At 43.9% G+C, this 13490-nt stretch overlaps 1 protein-coding gene across 1 annotated transcript in view; it reads right to left on the bottom strand.

Moving 5' to 3' along the window:
- LOC126987488 (actin-binding LIM protein 1-like) overlaps positions 1 to 13490 on the bottom strand; it is a 110381-nt gene that overhangs the window by 37877 nt on the left and 59014 nt on the right. Inside the window, exon 5 of the mRNA XM_050844454.1 lies at positions 10763 to 10887. Coding sequence (XP_050700411.1) covers positions 10763 to 10887 — 125 coding nt within the window. The remainder of the gene's footprint in view (positions 1 to 10762; positions 10888 to 13490) is intronic.

Below are 13490 nucleotides of genomic sequence, written 5' to 3'. Positions count from 1 at the left end.
AGGCCCGCAAAATAACACTATGAATAACGAGGAATTTGCCAAGACGTGTGTGATTTCGCGTCTCTGAAAGCGGGAAACATAAAAATACCAAAACTGCTCTTGTAGATTCTTCAGAGCAATTCCCGACCGCATGAAGGTAGAGGAAAAGGGTTAGATTTACCTTCCCCGAGCGATGCAACGAATGGAGAAGAAATATAGCGAATGGTAAATTGATACAACGAATAGCGAACAGATGCAGCAAATGACGAAGTGATACAACGAAAAGCGAACTCATGCAACGAAAGAATGAACGAATAAAACAAATGACGAACGAAAACAACGAAACGGAGAAAAAAGAAAACAAAAGACGAACGAATACTACGAAATAGAGAACAAAGAAAACAAATGACGAGCGAAAACAACGAAATAGAGAACAAAGAAAACAAATGACGAGCGAATACTACGAAACAGAGAACAAAGAAAACAAATGACGAGTGAAAACAACGAAACAGAGAACAAAGAAAACAAATGACGAACGAATACTACGAAATAGAGAACAAAGAAAACAAATGAAGAACGAAAACAACGAAACGGAGAACAAAGAAAACAAATGACGAACGAAAACAACGAAATAGAGAACAAACAGAACGAATAGCAGGGAAATGCAACGATTAGCAGACAGATACAGCAACACAACACACGGCAAACACCTACTTATAGCTATGTAACCGCACTGCTCCGGCCACTGGCAACACAAACACGGCCAAGTTCTGTTACCACGTGTCAATAATGGCGTAACCTTCTAACACGGTAACCTGACCCCCTCCAAACGGTTACTAAGCCTCCCACGGTAACTCAGCTCTTTATAATGTGACTCTATACACCAACCTTTCAATACGTAATACAATAGCTGAAAGAAACCAAGCCTCCTTAAATAATAGCCTAAAATTCTCTCTATACAGCCTCTTTTAACTGATAACCTTGTCTAACCTAGCATACAGTAACATAGCCCCTCTTAATGACAACCTATTAAGCCCCCTTTAAACCACAATCTGACCCTCTTCTTATCCTTCAAAGAGTAGCCAAGCCCTTCGACGCCCAAACAGTGAACGGAATAGTCAAAATTTGTAATACCTCTCTTTCTCCTTCTTTACTCAATTAGGAACGAAAGATGGAAGGATGAAGGAAGGAATAGGAATGTGGTGGTCTTTCTGTTATATTGTACTACGTGTTATGAAGAGAATGTGAAGGCTTATTTAGGAGCAAGACACGGAGGGAAAAAACGTTTAAACTCGATCCCACACTCGTCTTGAGACTCCCACGGCAGGTACAAGAACAACACACAGTTTGAGAGAGAGAGAGAGAGAGAGAGAGAGAGAGAGAGAGAGAGAGAGAGAGAGGATGAGTCATAACAATACGCCACACACACACACACACACACACACACACACGTTTACATAGGCCTATTACTCTCAACACGACGACAAAGAGCGAACTAAAAGCGTAATCATGCTAATAATAATGTTTTCAAAGACGGGGCGAAAATTACAGAGTGGCAAATGGGTGAGAGGAAGAAGAGGAGGAGGAGGAGAAAGGAAGAGAAAGTACGATCCTGTGGTTGGGAGATATGAAAGCCAAAACAAATCTACCTCTGTTGTGCTTTCTCGAAGACGAATAGGCTAACAGGTAAACAAACAAGCAAGCAAGGAGAAAGACCGACACAGATAGACAGACAGGAGTAAGTTGCTGTTTATATGAAGAAAGAAAGAAAAAAGAGTAGAGGAGGACTAAGGTAAAAAAATAATATATCGTGACATGTTGAAGGGACGAAGATGATGAAAGAGAAACAGAAATGGACGCAGTAAAGAAGAGAATAGAGAAAAGAAAGAAAAAAAAAAACGGATAATAGAAGCAGACAAGAAGAAAATAAACTAAAAAAACACTTAATATAAACAAAAGACAAGCAGAAAGAAAAACACAAATAATAAAGACAGAATATAAACATAAAAAAATAGCAACAAATGAGAGAAAAAGGAAAAATTAAAAAAACGAAGAAAAAAAGACGAAAGCAAGACATAGACGCAAAAACAGGGAGCCGAAATGTGACATACGTCAGTAAAATGAATGAAAATGACAGTGAAAGCTGAATTGCCGGGGAAAAAGGGAAATTGGCGGGTAGAGGAGGGAGGAAGGAGGAAGGGGAAAGGGAGAAAGAGAGGAAGGGAAACTCTGGGGAAAGTAAACAGCGAAACTTACCCACATTACGGAAACTGGCAAAACAATCATAGGGGAGAGAGAGAGAGAGAGAGAGATTCAAAACTTTCACGCAAATGAACATAACAAATTCCAATCATCTTTTGTTTTTCTTTGTCAATTTCACGTTAAGAAAAATGTAAAAAAAGAAAAGGAAACAAAGTATAGGAAAATTATATATCGGTACAGAGATACGGATAGATAAAGAAAGACAGACAGACAGACAGATATACACAAACAGACACAGACAGACAGAAAACAGGACAAAAGGAAAATAATATAAAAAAAGATATAAGAATTCAGAGATACACAGACAAACCAACAGACAGACAGACAGATACACAGAAAGAATGAAAGTAGCAAAGAGGGAGAAGAAACACAAAATCCACAACACATGAAACACAACATCACATTCAACACAAAACACACACAAAAAAAATAACTACTTAAAAAAACAATACCTTTTGCCTTATGACCTACGTATTGTCGTGTGTTGCATCAAAGGAAGAACAACACAACAGCAACACAAAAGTATGCTACATGAAACACTTGAGGATTATAAGAGTGACTTGCAACCATTGTCCCATAAGGAGAGGGGAGAAAAGGCATATTTAAGTGGGGGGGGTGAAGGTGGTGGTGAAGGTGGTGGTGGTGGTGGTGGTGAGGTAATGGAGAAGCGAAGGGACGGTGGTGATGTATGTAAAGTGTGTGTGTGTGTGTGTGTGTGTGTGTGTGTGTGTGTGTGTATCATTTGCATTATATAATTATGGTCGGTACCGTCTCCTTTCTCCTTTCCTGTGGTCTCTCTCTCTCTCTCTCTCTCTCTCTCTCTCTCTCTCTCTCTCTCTCTCTCTCTCTCTCTCTCTCTCTCTCTCTCTCTCTCTCTCTCTCTCTCTCTCTTCCTGCCCGTAATAGGTCGTGAGCCAACTATTAGGCGCGTACGACATCCTTAATGATTCTGGCACGGCTGTACGAGGCCGCAGGGAAGGGGAGGAAGGAAGCCAACCAACGAGTGTGCCAGCCAGCCAGGGAGCGCCGCGCGGCAGGCAGGCAGGCAACCTTTAACGCGATATTGCCGCTGGAGGGAGATGAGATGGGGCTGTTTTTCGCTGGTTAGTTACCCCGTTGGAAAAAAGTGTGCGTGTGGGAGGGAAATAGATAGATAGATAGATAGATAGATAGATATACCTCCCAGTATATCGGTAGGTACTCTCTCTATATAGATGTATATTTATAGATATGAATAGGTAGGTAGAAATAGAGATGTAAGAGGGGAGATAGAAAGCTATATGGATATAATGACTTCGAATATATAGGCACTCTAGATAGATAGATAGATATAGATACATAGATTCAAAACTACTTTCATGCGGAAGAAATGTAAGAAAATGACATCCTTCCCACAAAGCTATACAAGAAACATCATTTAATCGGAGCATCTGGCGATAGTTTAAACAAAAGGAAAGTTATAAAAAAATGAAAACCTCGGAAGAAAGTCGAGGAGATAAGACGAAACATCAATTAATCTGAAACATCTGTCGGCCGGGAAATTACACACAAAACAAAAATTACCCAAACCCAAAGCGAGAGGCGTGAAAATGATTACCCAAAAAGGAAAGGCGAGGGTCGTTAGCCAAAAGCATCTGCGGAGGATATAATTTCCTTGCGGTTGGATGGCACACGCACACACACGCATACACACACACACACACGCACACACAAAAATATTAGTAGGCCAATATCAAAGCTTTCCCAACATGTCTCCTGGTTAAAAAAATAATCATAGGAATTTGTCAGTCACGGAGAGACGAGATAATTGTCTTGGAATTACGACTGATGGACGAATTGCAGGCATTTGTCAATCACGGGGAGAAAGAAGGAGAAAGAAAAATAGATAAGAGATGCGTTTTGAAATGATAAATGACGTGACGGGAGTGAAATGAAGGAAATGACACACACACACACACACACACACACACACACACACACACACACAGCTAGATTTTAAGTGGAAGAATTATGAAAGAAAACATCAACAGCAACAACAGTAAGAGAGAGAGAGAGAGAGATATAATGACTGAACTGCAGGTGTTGAAACGTGGAACTTAATGATATTGACGAAGATGAAGCAGAGGAAAAAAAAAAAAAAAAAATAGAAGAAAAAAAAACGTGTCATGAATCTCTCTCTCTCTCTCTCTCTCTCTCTCTCTCTCCCTCTCTCTCTCTCTCTCTAAGAAGAAGAAGAAAAAGATTTGTTTGGTGCCGTTATTCGCTCTGCTTCAAATTACACCTGGCCGCCCACATTCAGGAGGAACAGGTGGGCTCTCTCTCTCTCTCTCTCTCTCTCTCTCTCTCTCTCTCTCTCTCTGGCATTCTTTTTTTCTTCCTTTTCATTCCACCACTTCCCTTCATCTCTCTCTCTCTCTCTCTCTCTCTCTCTCTCTCTCTCTCTCTCTCTCTCTCTCTCTCTCTCTCTCTCTCTCTCTCTCTCTCTCTCTCTGCACTGAAAACGGGAAGCTACGTAAACAAAAGAATAACGAGAAAATTCCCACTTTCATCAAACACTCCTTTCAACGCATGTTTCAATTCGTGAGGCCAAATATATAATGAACCTACAGGCATAGTTAGATAAATGGAGCACACAGACGAACGGATGAAGATAAAAAGATAAATAGCATATAGATAGATAGGTTGGTATTGTCAGACGCTTTCGGCCCTCAAGTCAACTATTTCCAGAGGTCGAAAAGGGGATCAGTCGAGTTCTCATGAGTAGCATTTTAGGTTCACGGTACAGAGGAAGGGTCAAACTATCACCAGGGCCATAAAACTACTCCTGGAAATGACCCCAACACCTACGAAAGCGTTGTCAAATATGTGAACTTGGACATATCTTGTAAAACGGCCCATAGAGTTGATGGATATACATTGTAGATATTAGTGTTTAAAAAAGAAGTACGGATCGATATTTTGAATGCATGATAATAAAATAAGCGTTACATGAATACGGTTTTCTTTGTCGATTTATCTTAGTTTTCAGTGGAACGCATTAGCATAGATTACTATAGCATAAAATCGACCTTTTAACGAATATCTGCTGTCGATAGATACTAAATAGATAGATATTGATAGATTCAGGAATACGAGTGAATAGGTCGATGGGCAGATAATAGGCAAACAGATAAACAAACACAGGTATAAAAAAACAACAACATACAAAACAAGAAAGAAAAAAAAACGAAAACAGGAGGAGAGGCATAACAGAGAACGCGTCTTTTTCACGGTGACTAAAACAATTGTCGAGTCTCCGCTACTAAGGAAGGAAGGAAGGCGAGTCTGTAGGAAGGTGAAGGGGGAGATATGGCGTGGGAAGCGGAACACCTGGCGCCAGAAGAAGCATTTAGGCAGGTGTGCAAGGAAGGGGGGGAGGCTTTACATAGATATACATAGAAAGCGAGGGAGGGAGAGGGAGGGAGGGAGAGGGAGAGGAAGAGAGTGGGAAGGGAAGAGGGGGAGACGGTGCAGCTGCTGTGTGTATGTGTGTGTGTGAGAGAGAGAGAGAGAGAGAGAGAGAGAGAGAGAGAGAGAGAGAGAGAGAGAGAGAGAGAGAGAGAGAGAGTAAGCATATTTACAAACGATATCTTTTTCTAATACTAATGACATGTTAATCAATTACACAAGAGAAAAAGAAAGTAGCAATCTCTATCCTAAGTGACCTTCGATTTTAAATGTATGAAATAATGAATGAATGAATTAAAATATATTCTGGCACGATTTCCTGTTATTTTCTTTCTTCTTTAGCTTGTCAATGCAGGTCAGGTTAGCTTCTGCAGTTCATTTTCATTTATGCTTTTCTTTAACACGAGGTCAAGGGTCACGCCGAATTACACCTCACCATAATAATTTCCGGAGGTCAACACACACACACACACACACACACACACACACACACACACACACACACACACACACACACACACACACACACACACACACACACCTCTGGAACAAAACTTAATCTCCGTTCCGCCATATATATTTCTTTTTATTATTATTTTAACAGGAGCAAAAAAATTACCGGAGGTTTTTCAATTAAATTATTTGTATCATTTTTGTTGTGGGGGGTTCTGCTCTCTCTCTCTCTCTCTCTCTCTCTCTCTCTCTCTCTCTCTCTCTCTCTCTCTCTCTCTCTCTCTCTCTCTCTCTCCCACACACACACACACGCGCGTTACCCTCCCTCCTCCCTCCCTTCCTCCCAACGTAACCCCTCTCTCCTCCCCTCCCCTCCACGTAATCCTCCCTATCCTCTCCCCTACCCCTCAAGTAACCCTCCCTCTCCCTCCCCTCCCTCCCTCTGCCCCCTTCCAAACAAACACACACACACACATTCCGATACAGCGATAACTCCAGGGCCTCATCTAATCATCGCTCTCACCTGCCGTCCGTACCTTCTCACGCGGCAGCCGGGGTGGGCGTGACCGTTAATTAAAAGCGACGCACATACCTGTACACAAGGATTGGCGCAGGTGTGAAAGGCGAACAGGTAACGAGGTGTTGGTTGGGCAAACGTGTGTGTGTGTGTGTGTGTGTGTGTGTGTGTGTGTGTGTGTGTGTGTTCAGGGAGAGAGAGGGAGGGAAGGGAAGGGGAGAGAGGGCTGCCCGTGTGTGGGATGGGATGAGCTCACGACCTTACGTTGCTGTTTGTTTGCTCTTGTGTCTGTTTGTATGGTCTGTTTGCTTGTTGTTTTAGAGGTTAATGTTGTTACTGTTGTTGTTGAGTAAACGTTAAGTCGTGCGTAGGTCAAACAAACACTTGCAATTGACCATCATGCTCATGTTACCAATAAAACAGTAAACAAACATGAAAATAAACAAGTAAATAAATCAAGAAATGCTGACGTAGAAGATAATTCGCCATACCAGATTGAGGCTTATATTTCCTAACTAACAAATAAAATAAAAACGAGGAGATATATATATATGATTTATTTTTTCCTAGAACCACTAAGAGGCTTTTCCTAATTGATTCCATTCGTTCACTTCATCATTCAATACTCTCAACGCTTCCTCGCACTCACAGTTCACATATTAATCTTTGCGGACCTTTGCACGGAGCTTTTAATCTTTGCAGGAGCGCGGTTATGTAAGGCGGATGATTATGCAACTCAGCCCTCGAAACGGTACCAGTGCAATGCTTGGCCTCACACCCACGCCGGTCACGAGAGAGAGAGAGAGAGAGAGAGAGAGAGAGAGAGAGAGAGAGAGACAGTTAATAGGCTAAGTCTCGCAAATAGACAGAATGATCTCCTCTTCTACATTGCGTCTCTTTCCACGCACCAAACATCAAGTATAACAACGAACACAAACAAACACAAACACAAACAAACATAAAAAAAAATAATAATATACTTTACATCACTGATCCCTAAAACACACGATAATAATAATAATAATAATAATAATAATAATAATAATAATAATAATAATAATAATAATACCAACGCTAAACCCGACAGAAAAAACTTCTATTCCTGAACCTTTGTATACGCCCAAAAAAAAAAAAAAAAAAAAAAAAAAAAAAAAAAAAATCCACTATATCCCCCCTTAAGAGATGGAAATGTATGATTCAACAGATATGCACGGCCGGCAAGAGGAAGCCAAGCGGGTGCCCGTATGCCTGGTCACGCCTCCCGTCCGTCGCCCGGCATAAGCAGACCCAGTGCTGTTCCATTTACGATCTGCCCGGCGCCTGCAAAGCTTCGGTCACTGCATATTCAAATTAACTTTACGGGTCGACTCTGTGTGTCCCGCGGTGTCTCCTACCCTCTGCTTCCTGATTTCTTTTCTTCCTCTAGTCTAATCCCTTCCCTTCCATCTCTTCCTTCCTTTTTCCTCTAGTCTAACCTCTCCCTACCTCTTTCTCTTCTTAAACTCCTCCCCTTTCTCTCTCTTTCTCTTCCTCTCCCCTTTCCTTCCATCTCCTTCCTTCTTCTTCTCTCCTCTCCTCCTCTTCCTCTAGTCTAACCCCTCCCTACCTCTTTCTCTTCCTCCCCTCTTACCCTTCCCCTCCTTCTTTCTCTTCCTCTCATCCCCCCTCCTTCTCTTCCTCTTCTTCTCACACCTCTCTTCAAATCAACTTCATGGGTAGGCTCTGTCCTGCTTCGTCCCCTGCCCCCCAGACTCTCTTCCCTCTGCTTTCTCTCCTCTTCTCCTTCTCTTCCCTTCCCATCTTCTATTCTCCTCATCCTCTCTGTTCCCATCCGTTATGGCGCCCCGGGTCAGACTATAATCCCTGTGTGACCAGTCTTTGTGAACCAGGAATGCGATTTTTTTCTCTCATTGCATTCATGGTTTATTTACGCGGGAACACGACGCCATGGATACGGTTATGGATTGGGTGTAGGCAAAATGTCAGTATTGAAGTGTTATGGTTTTCTGGTTTAGTACAGGTATTAATCGGGGGTTGTGTCCCGTCTCCTGGGGTCTGTTCCTTTCTCCTATAATTCCTTCCCCTCCTGTCTCTCTCCGGCATATGACCACAGATGTTGCGCCGACTAAACGAAACTTTCCAACTTTTTTCTGGTTTAGTGTGTGTGGTTTGAGATGAGATACAATGATAAAATAATGATAGTTACATAATTATCCTCCTAGATATCATCCATGTTCCATTTTACTCGTCAGTAACACTTGTATTCAGGGTGAGGCTCATCCATGGCGTTATTAGGCTAAGCAAATACAAACCCAGTACCTTCATGTATCCTGTTTTCTATTCTTTCTGTTCAGGGGGAGAGATTTATCTATAGTCATTAGTCTAAGCAAATACTAAACCAGTACCTTCATATATTTTCTGTTTCTTTTGTTTTGAGTTGTTACCGAAGCCTCACTAACAAGGAGACTGACTAAGCTAATCTCACCACTAACACTATTGTCCTATTCCTTAAAATGCCTCTATCCTCTAAATGCCTACCTTTAATTATATATCTGGCAAACACAGGTATCAAAGGTATTGTTATGTGACAAATACAACGGTGCACGAGGTGAGAGTGAAGGAACCAGACCAGACCAAACCAGACCAGACACACGGAGACACGTAAAAGAAGCTTAGAATCAAAACACCACAACGCTTGAGACTGAGAGTAAAGGGAAAGGGTTTGTTTACATCCATCTCGTCAGGTGCGCCACACGATGCTAGGCTAGTGCAGGTGGGACAGTAAGAACAGCACCACGACACTACGAGAGGGAAAATGGGAGGACGGAGAGGGAACACCAACAGCAGCGGCCATAGCGATCACTGACACAAGCACCAAAGAAAACGAGAAACAGGGGAAACTATAGCTAAAAAAATGACAAAGAAGACTAGGTAGGGCCAATGTTGGGAGGCCTAACCTTTGAAAGGGACGAGTTTGGGGACGAGAACTTGGCATTTGGAGAAACTCTGACCTGTTGAGGGTTCTGGGGGCAAGGTACTGGTGGAGGTGGAGGTGGTGGAGGTGGTGGTGGTGGTGGAGGGGAGGGAGGCACACTGAGATAAGGTTTTCGGGCGAAGGACAGGACTTGATTTAGCTACGGAGGTGGTGGTGGTGGTGTGGGGGTGTCTCGTCCTTGCGGGCTGCAGTGGAATGGGAATTTGGATCGAGGTAGACGGGTGGAGGTAGGAGTGAGGGTGGGCAGGAGGCAGACGAGGGGAAGGGGGCATGCGACGGGCGGGAGAACGAGGGGAAAGGGACAAGTAAGGGGAAGGAGGAGGAGCCACAGGGGACATCTGATGCGTAGAAGCCAAGCTAGGGGAATAGTGAACCCGTTTGGGGGAAGGAACACGCGGGGAGGAGCAGGAGGATGAGGAGCTCTTGGGGGACAGATGAGTCTTCCGCAAAACAGACGTCGGGGGTTGCTGCGGGGGGCGTGGGTGGGGTCGGGGGCTCTTCAGAAGGGATGCAGAGGAGGTGGAGGAGGAACGGGAGGAGGCCTGACTTTGGGACGGCGGAACGCGGGGGGAGGATACTTGGTGTTGAGAGGCTGGCTCCTGCTGGGGGCACGAAGCCTGCTGGGAGGGAGAAGGAGCCTTTTGTTGTGTCGGGGAAGTGTCTGGCGGGTGGTGGAGGTGGTGGTGGTGATGATCTGGGCAGCCATGTGGACAGGAAAACCACGGTGTCAATTCCAGCAAACGCCGGGCCACGAACGAGATTAGATGGTAGCGGTAGAGGGGGTGAGAGTAGGAGTAGCCATGGGGGTGGTGGAAGGAGTAAGTAGCATCAGAGTAGCGGGAGTAGCGGCAGTAGTAATAGCATTAGCATTAGCAGTAGTAAGAGTAGCAGGAGGAGGAGTAAGAGTATGGTTCATCTATCTGTCAACTTCACCATCATCAATCTTTACGTTTGGGGTAGGATGGTTGGGGCAGAATTTTCCGGGGTGCAGCTGTGGAGGCTGAGGCTACAAGTACATGACTCAACGGCCTCTGTCATCTGCAAGCAAACGGGCACAGGAGCAGGTCAGGGCATGAAGGGGCGAGGCAAGGGGCCATTTGGGTACTTACTCGGGCCGGCGGTGGTCGGGGAGCGGCTGGGCGACTGGGAGTCCACGACGGGGATGTGGAGGCATCGCTGGCAGAGGCACTCCTTCCCTGTGTAGGTGACGCGCTCCCCGGTCGGGAAGGGCTGTCTGTGGGGGCAGGAAAGGCCGCGTCAGGAAGGGAACACGAGAGAGAATGGTGATGTGTGCCGGGCGTCAGAAAAAAAAAATAAGGTTGAAAGTTGAATGGTGGATGGGAGATCAAAAGGGAATATCTGATAGTTTCCATGAAAACCAATAAAGCCTTTCTGTATGATAAAAAATATAGGTGTATAAAATATTAACGAGGAAATGGCAAATGAATCGTGGGAATACGACACAGAGCTTTCATTAACCATAAAAAAATGCAACCAAAACTGTTATTTCTCTTTCCAGAATACCACGCAAGTTTTTGATGAGTGAACATTAGTTTTCTGGGGAGGGGAGAATAAATCAACCTTGTGCTCGTGCTCGGGTTGCTTCGTCAGTCCACATTCGCGTTTCTCGCCCGCGAATGTAAAGAAAGACGAGCGTGATACCGTTCAGCGCAGCCAGGAACGCTCTTCCAGCCAGCCAGACGCATGCTCACGCCGTTTAGAATGTTCGCCGTTCCGTATTCTAATCAGTATTCATGCCAAGGAAATAAAGCGAAATTGAGCTGAGGAAAAAAATATCAAGGTAATTGCGAAGAACCTTTAATCTGACTTCTCATTTTTCAACCTCATCCTAATTATCCCGAGTCTTCAACCTGATGCCTATGGTGGCTGGCGGGGAGAACACTGGGCCGATGGTTCTTGCTCGCCTGTATGGTGTTTCCAGGATGTTTCTCGGGTGTTTCTTGGTGTTCGAGTCCTAACTGGAAGGGTCTGTGTACTGGTTGGCGAACACACCGCTCTGGGCAGTGGAGGGTGACGCGGCACCTCGCACGAAAACGCAAGGTCAGGCTCTCGTGCACCAGAGACGTAACAGGGAGGGAAGGAGCGTAGAGGAGTGGGGCATGAATGGCGACCCCCTCTCTTTGATAACATGATTTATTTTAAGGGAGATGGAGAGATCGCAGCTCATCTGACAGGAAATATATTCTTCCTCATATCGCATCCTTATTTTTGGCATTGAAGGTCGTATTATGAGATTTCGCCGCCCAAGAACACATATTTGACAAGGCGTTTCCAGGAGAAGTTTTACGACCCTGGTGGTAGTTTAGCCCTTCTTCTGTACCGTGAACCTAAAGAAACACTCATTAGACCCCGATTGATCCTCTCTTTGACCTTTTATAAGTCCCCCGTACTCAGACAAAGGTGTTTCTTTACGATCGTTTGAGGCAGAAATTCAGGCCTTTCTCTCCACTTGCTAATTCTCGTTGTAAAGGCACCATCGTTTTCTTTGATGGCTTGTATTTGGGGAGACTGAACAATATTCCTTCCACACACTTAACATTCGATCAAGAGACGGTGCTAGGTTTTCTAAGAGGGTTTGGACTTTGGAAAATCAATCATACAAAAAGGGGGAAAAAAAGTTAAGGTAATGTTTCCACCCTTCCAATGTCGATGTAGAGAAGCTTTCACGATTTCTATGTCGGCTTGGACGGTAAAACAAGAGGAACAAGGGTAAGAAGGTTAAGCAAAATCTCTCCTTCGGTGCATAAGACGAGAAGGGTGAGCAAAATCTATTCTTCGGTGCTTAAGACGAGAAGGGTGAGCAAAATCTATTCTTCGGTGCTTAAGACGAGAAGGGTGAGCAAAATCTATTCTTCGGTGCTTAAGACGAGAACATAAGAACATAAGAACGTATGGAGTCTGCAAGAGGCCGGTGTGTGAGCAAAATCTATTCGCCGGTGCATAAGACAAAAAGGATAACAAACTCTCCGTTGCATAACCCTCAAAACTTAGCTCTGAACCTTTAATTAAACCTACCACAACATTCTTACACAATCCCACACATCTGTCGAGGCGTGGCGAGAGGGTTTCACAATCTCGCATCAGGGCAAACGAACACCTTTTATCAGGAATGCCAGACTGTGAGATAACGCATTAAAAAGACTTCTTATATAAGCTGGAGGCCGCGATTAGTTCGGAGATAAGCAGATCAGGCCACTCACGCAGAGGACGAACTGGTGACAGGCTAAGAAGAAAAGCGGATCTGTGCTCTCTTACTTATGTCGGCTTAGTGGTATTAAACGTTGATGTTAATCTAGATGTTTATGGGTGAGAATGCGAGGCAGGAGTTCACCGTCTGCAGCCAGAGGAACCAAACGCGTGAGGGTAGAGAAGGCGGGACGATCTTATCAGTTATCTATCAACCGTGAAGAAGACGAAGAAGAACAGAAAGATGATGATGATGATGAAGAAGAAGTAGAAGAAAAAGACGAAGAGAAAACGAAGACGGCGACGAAGAACAGAAAGATGAAGAGGAAGAAGAAGAAGAGAAGACCAAGACGACGAAGTAAAAGAAGAAGAAGAAGAAGAAGAAGAAAACTTGTTGAAGGAATATTTGCCGAGAAGGTTACAGAGCATAAGAAAACATACATCATAGGGAAAAATAACTTACACTGAAGCAAAGAATAAAAGAAAAACTAATAAATAAATAAATGAAAGAAAAAGAAGTTAATAAATGTTACAAACGCGCCCTCTTTCTTCGACCTCTAAAAAAAAAAAAAAAAAAAAAAAAAAACGTCATCAGATTGCCTTCCGCGCTAATCTCATTCAGCTCACTCT

The sequence above is a fragment of the Eriocheir sinensis genome, chromosome 65 (assembly GCF_024679095.1).
Source record: "Eriocheir sinensis breed Jianghai 21 chromosome 65, ASM2467909v1, whole genome shotgun sequence".
Classification (NCBI taxonomy): Eukaryota; Metazoa; Arthropoda; class Malacostraca; order Decapoda; family Varunidae; genus Eriocheir; species Eriocheir sinensis.
This window is presented reverse-complemented; position numbering and strand designations above follow the sequence as displayed.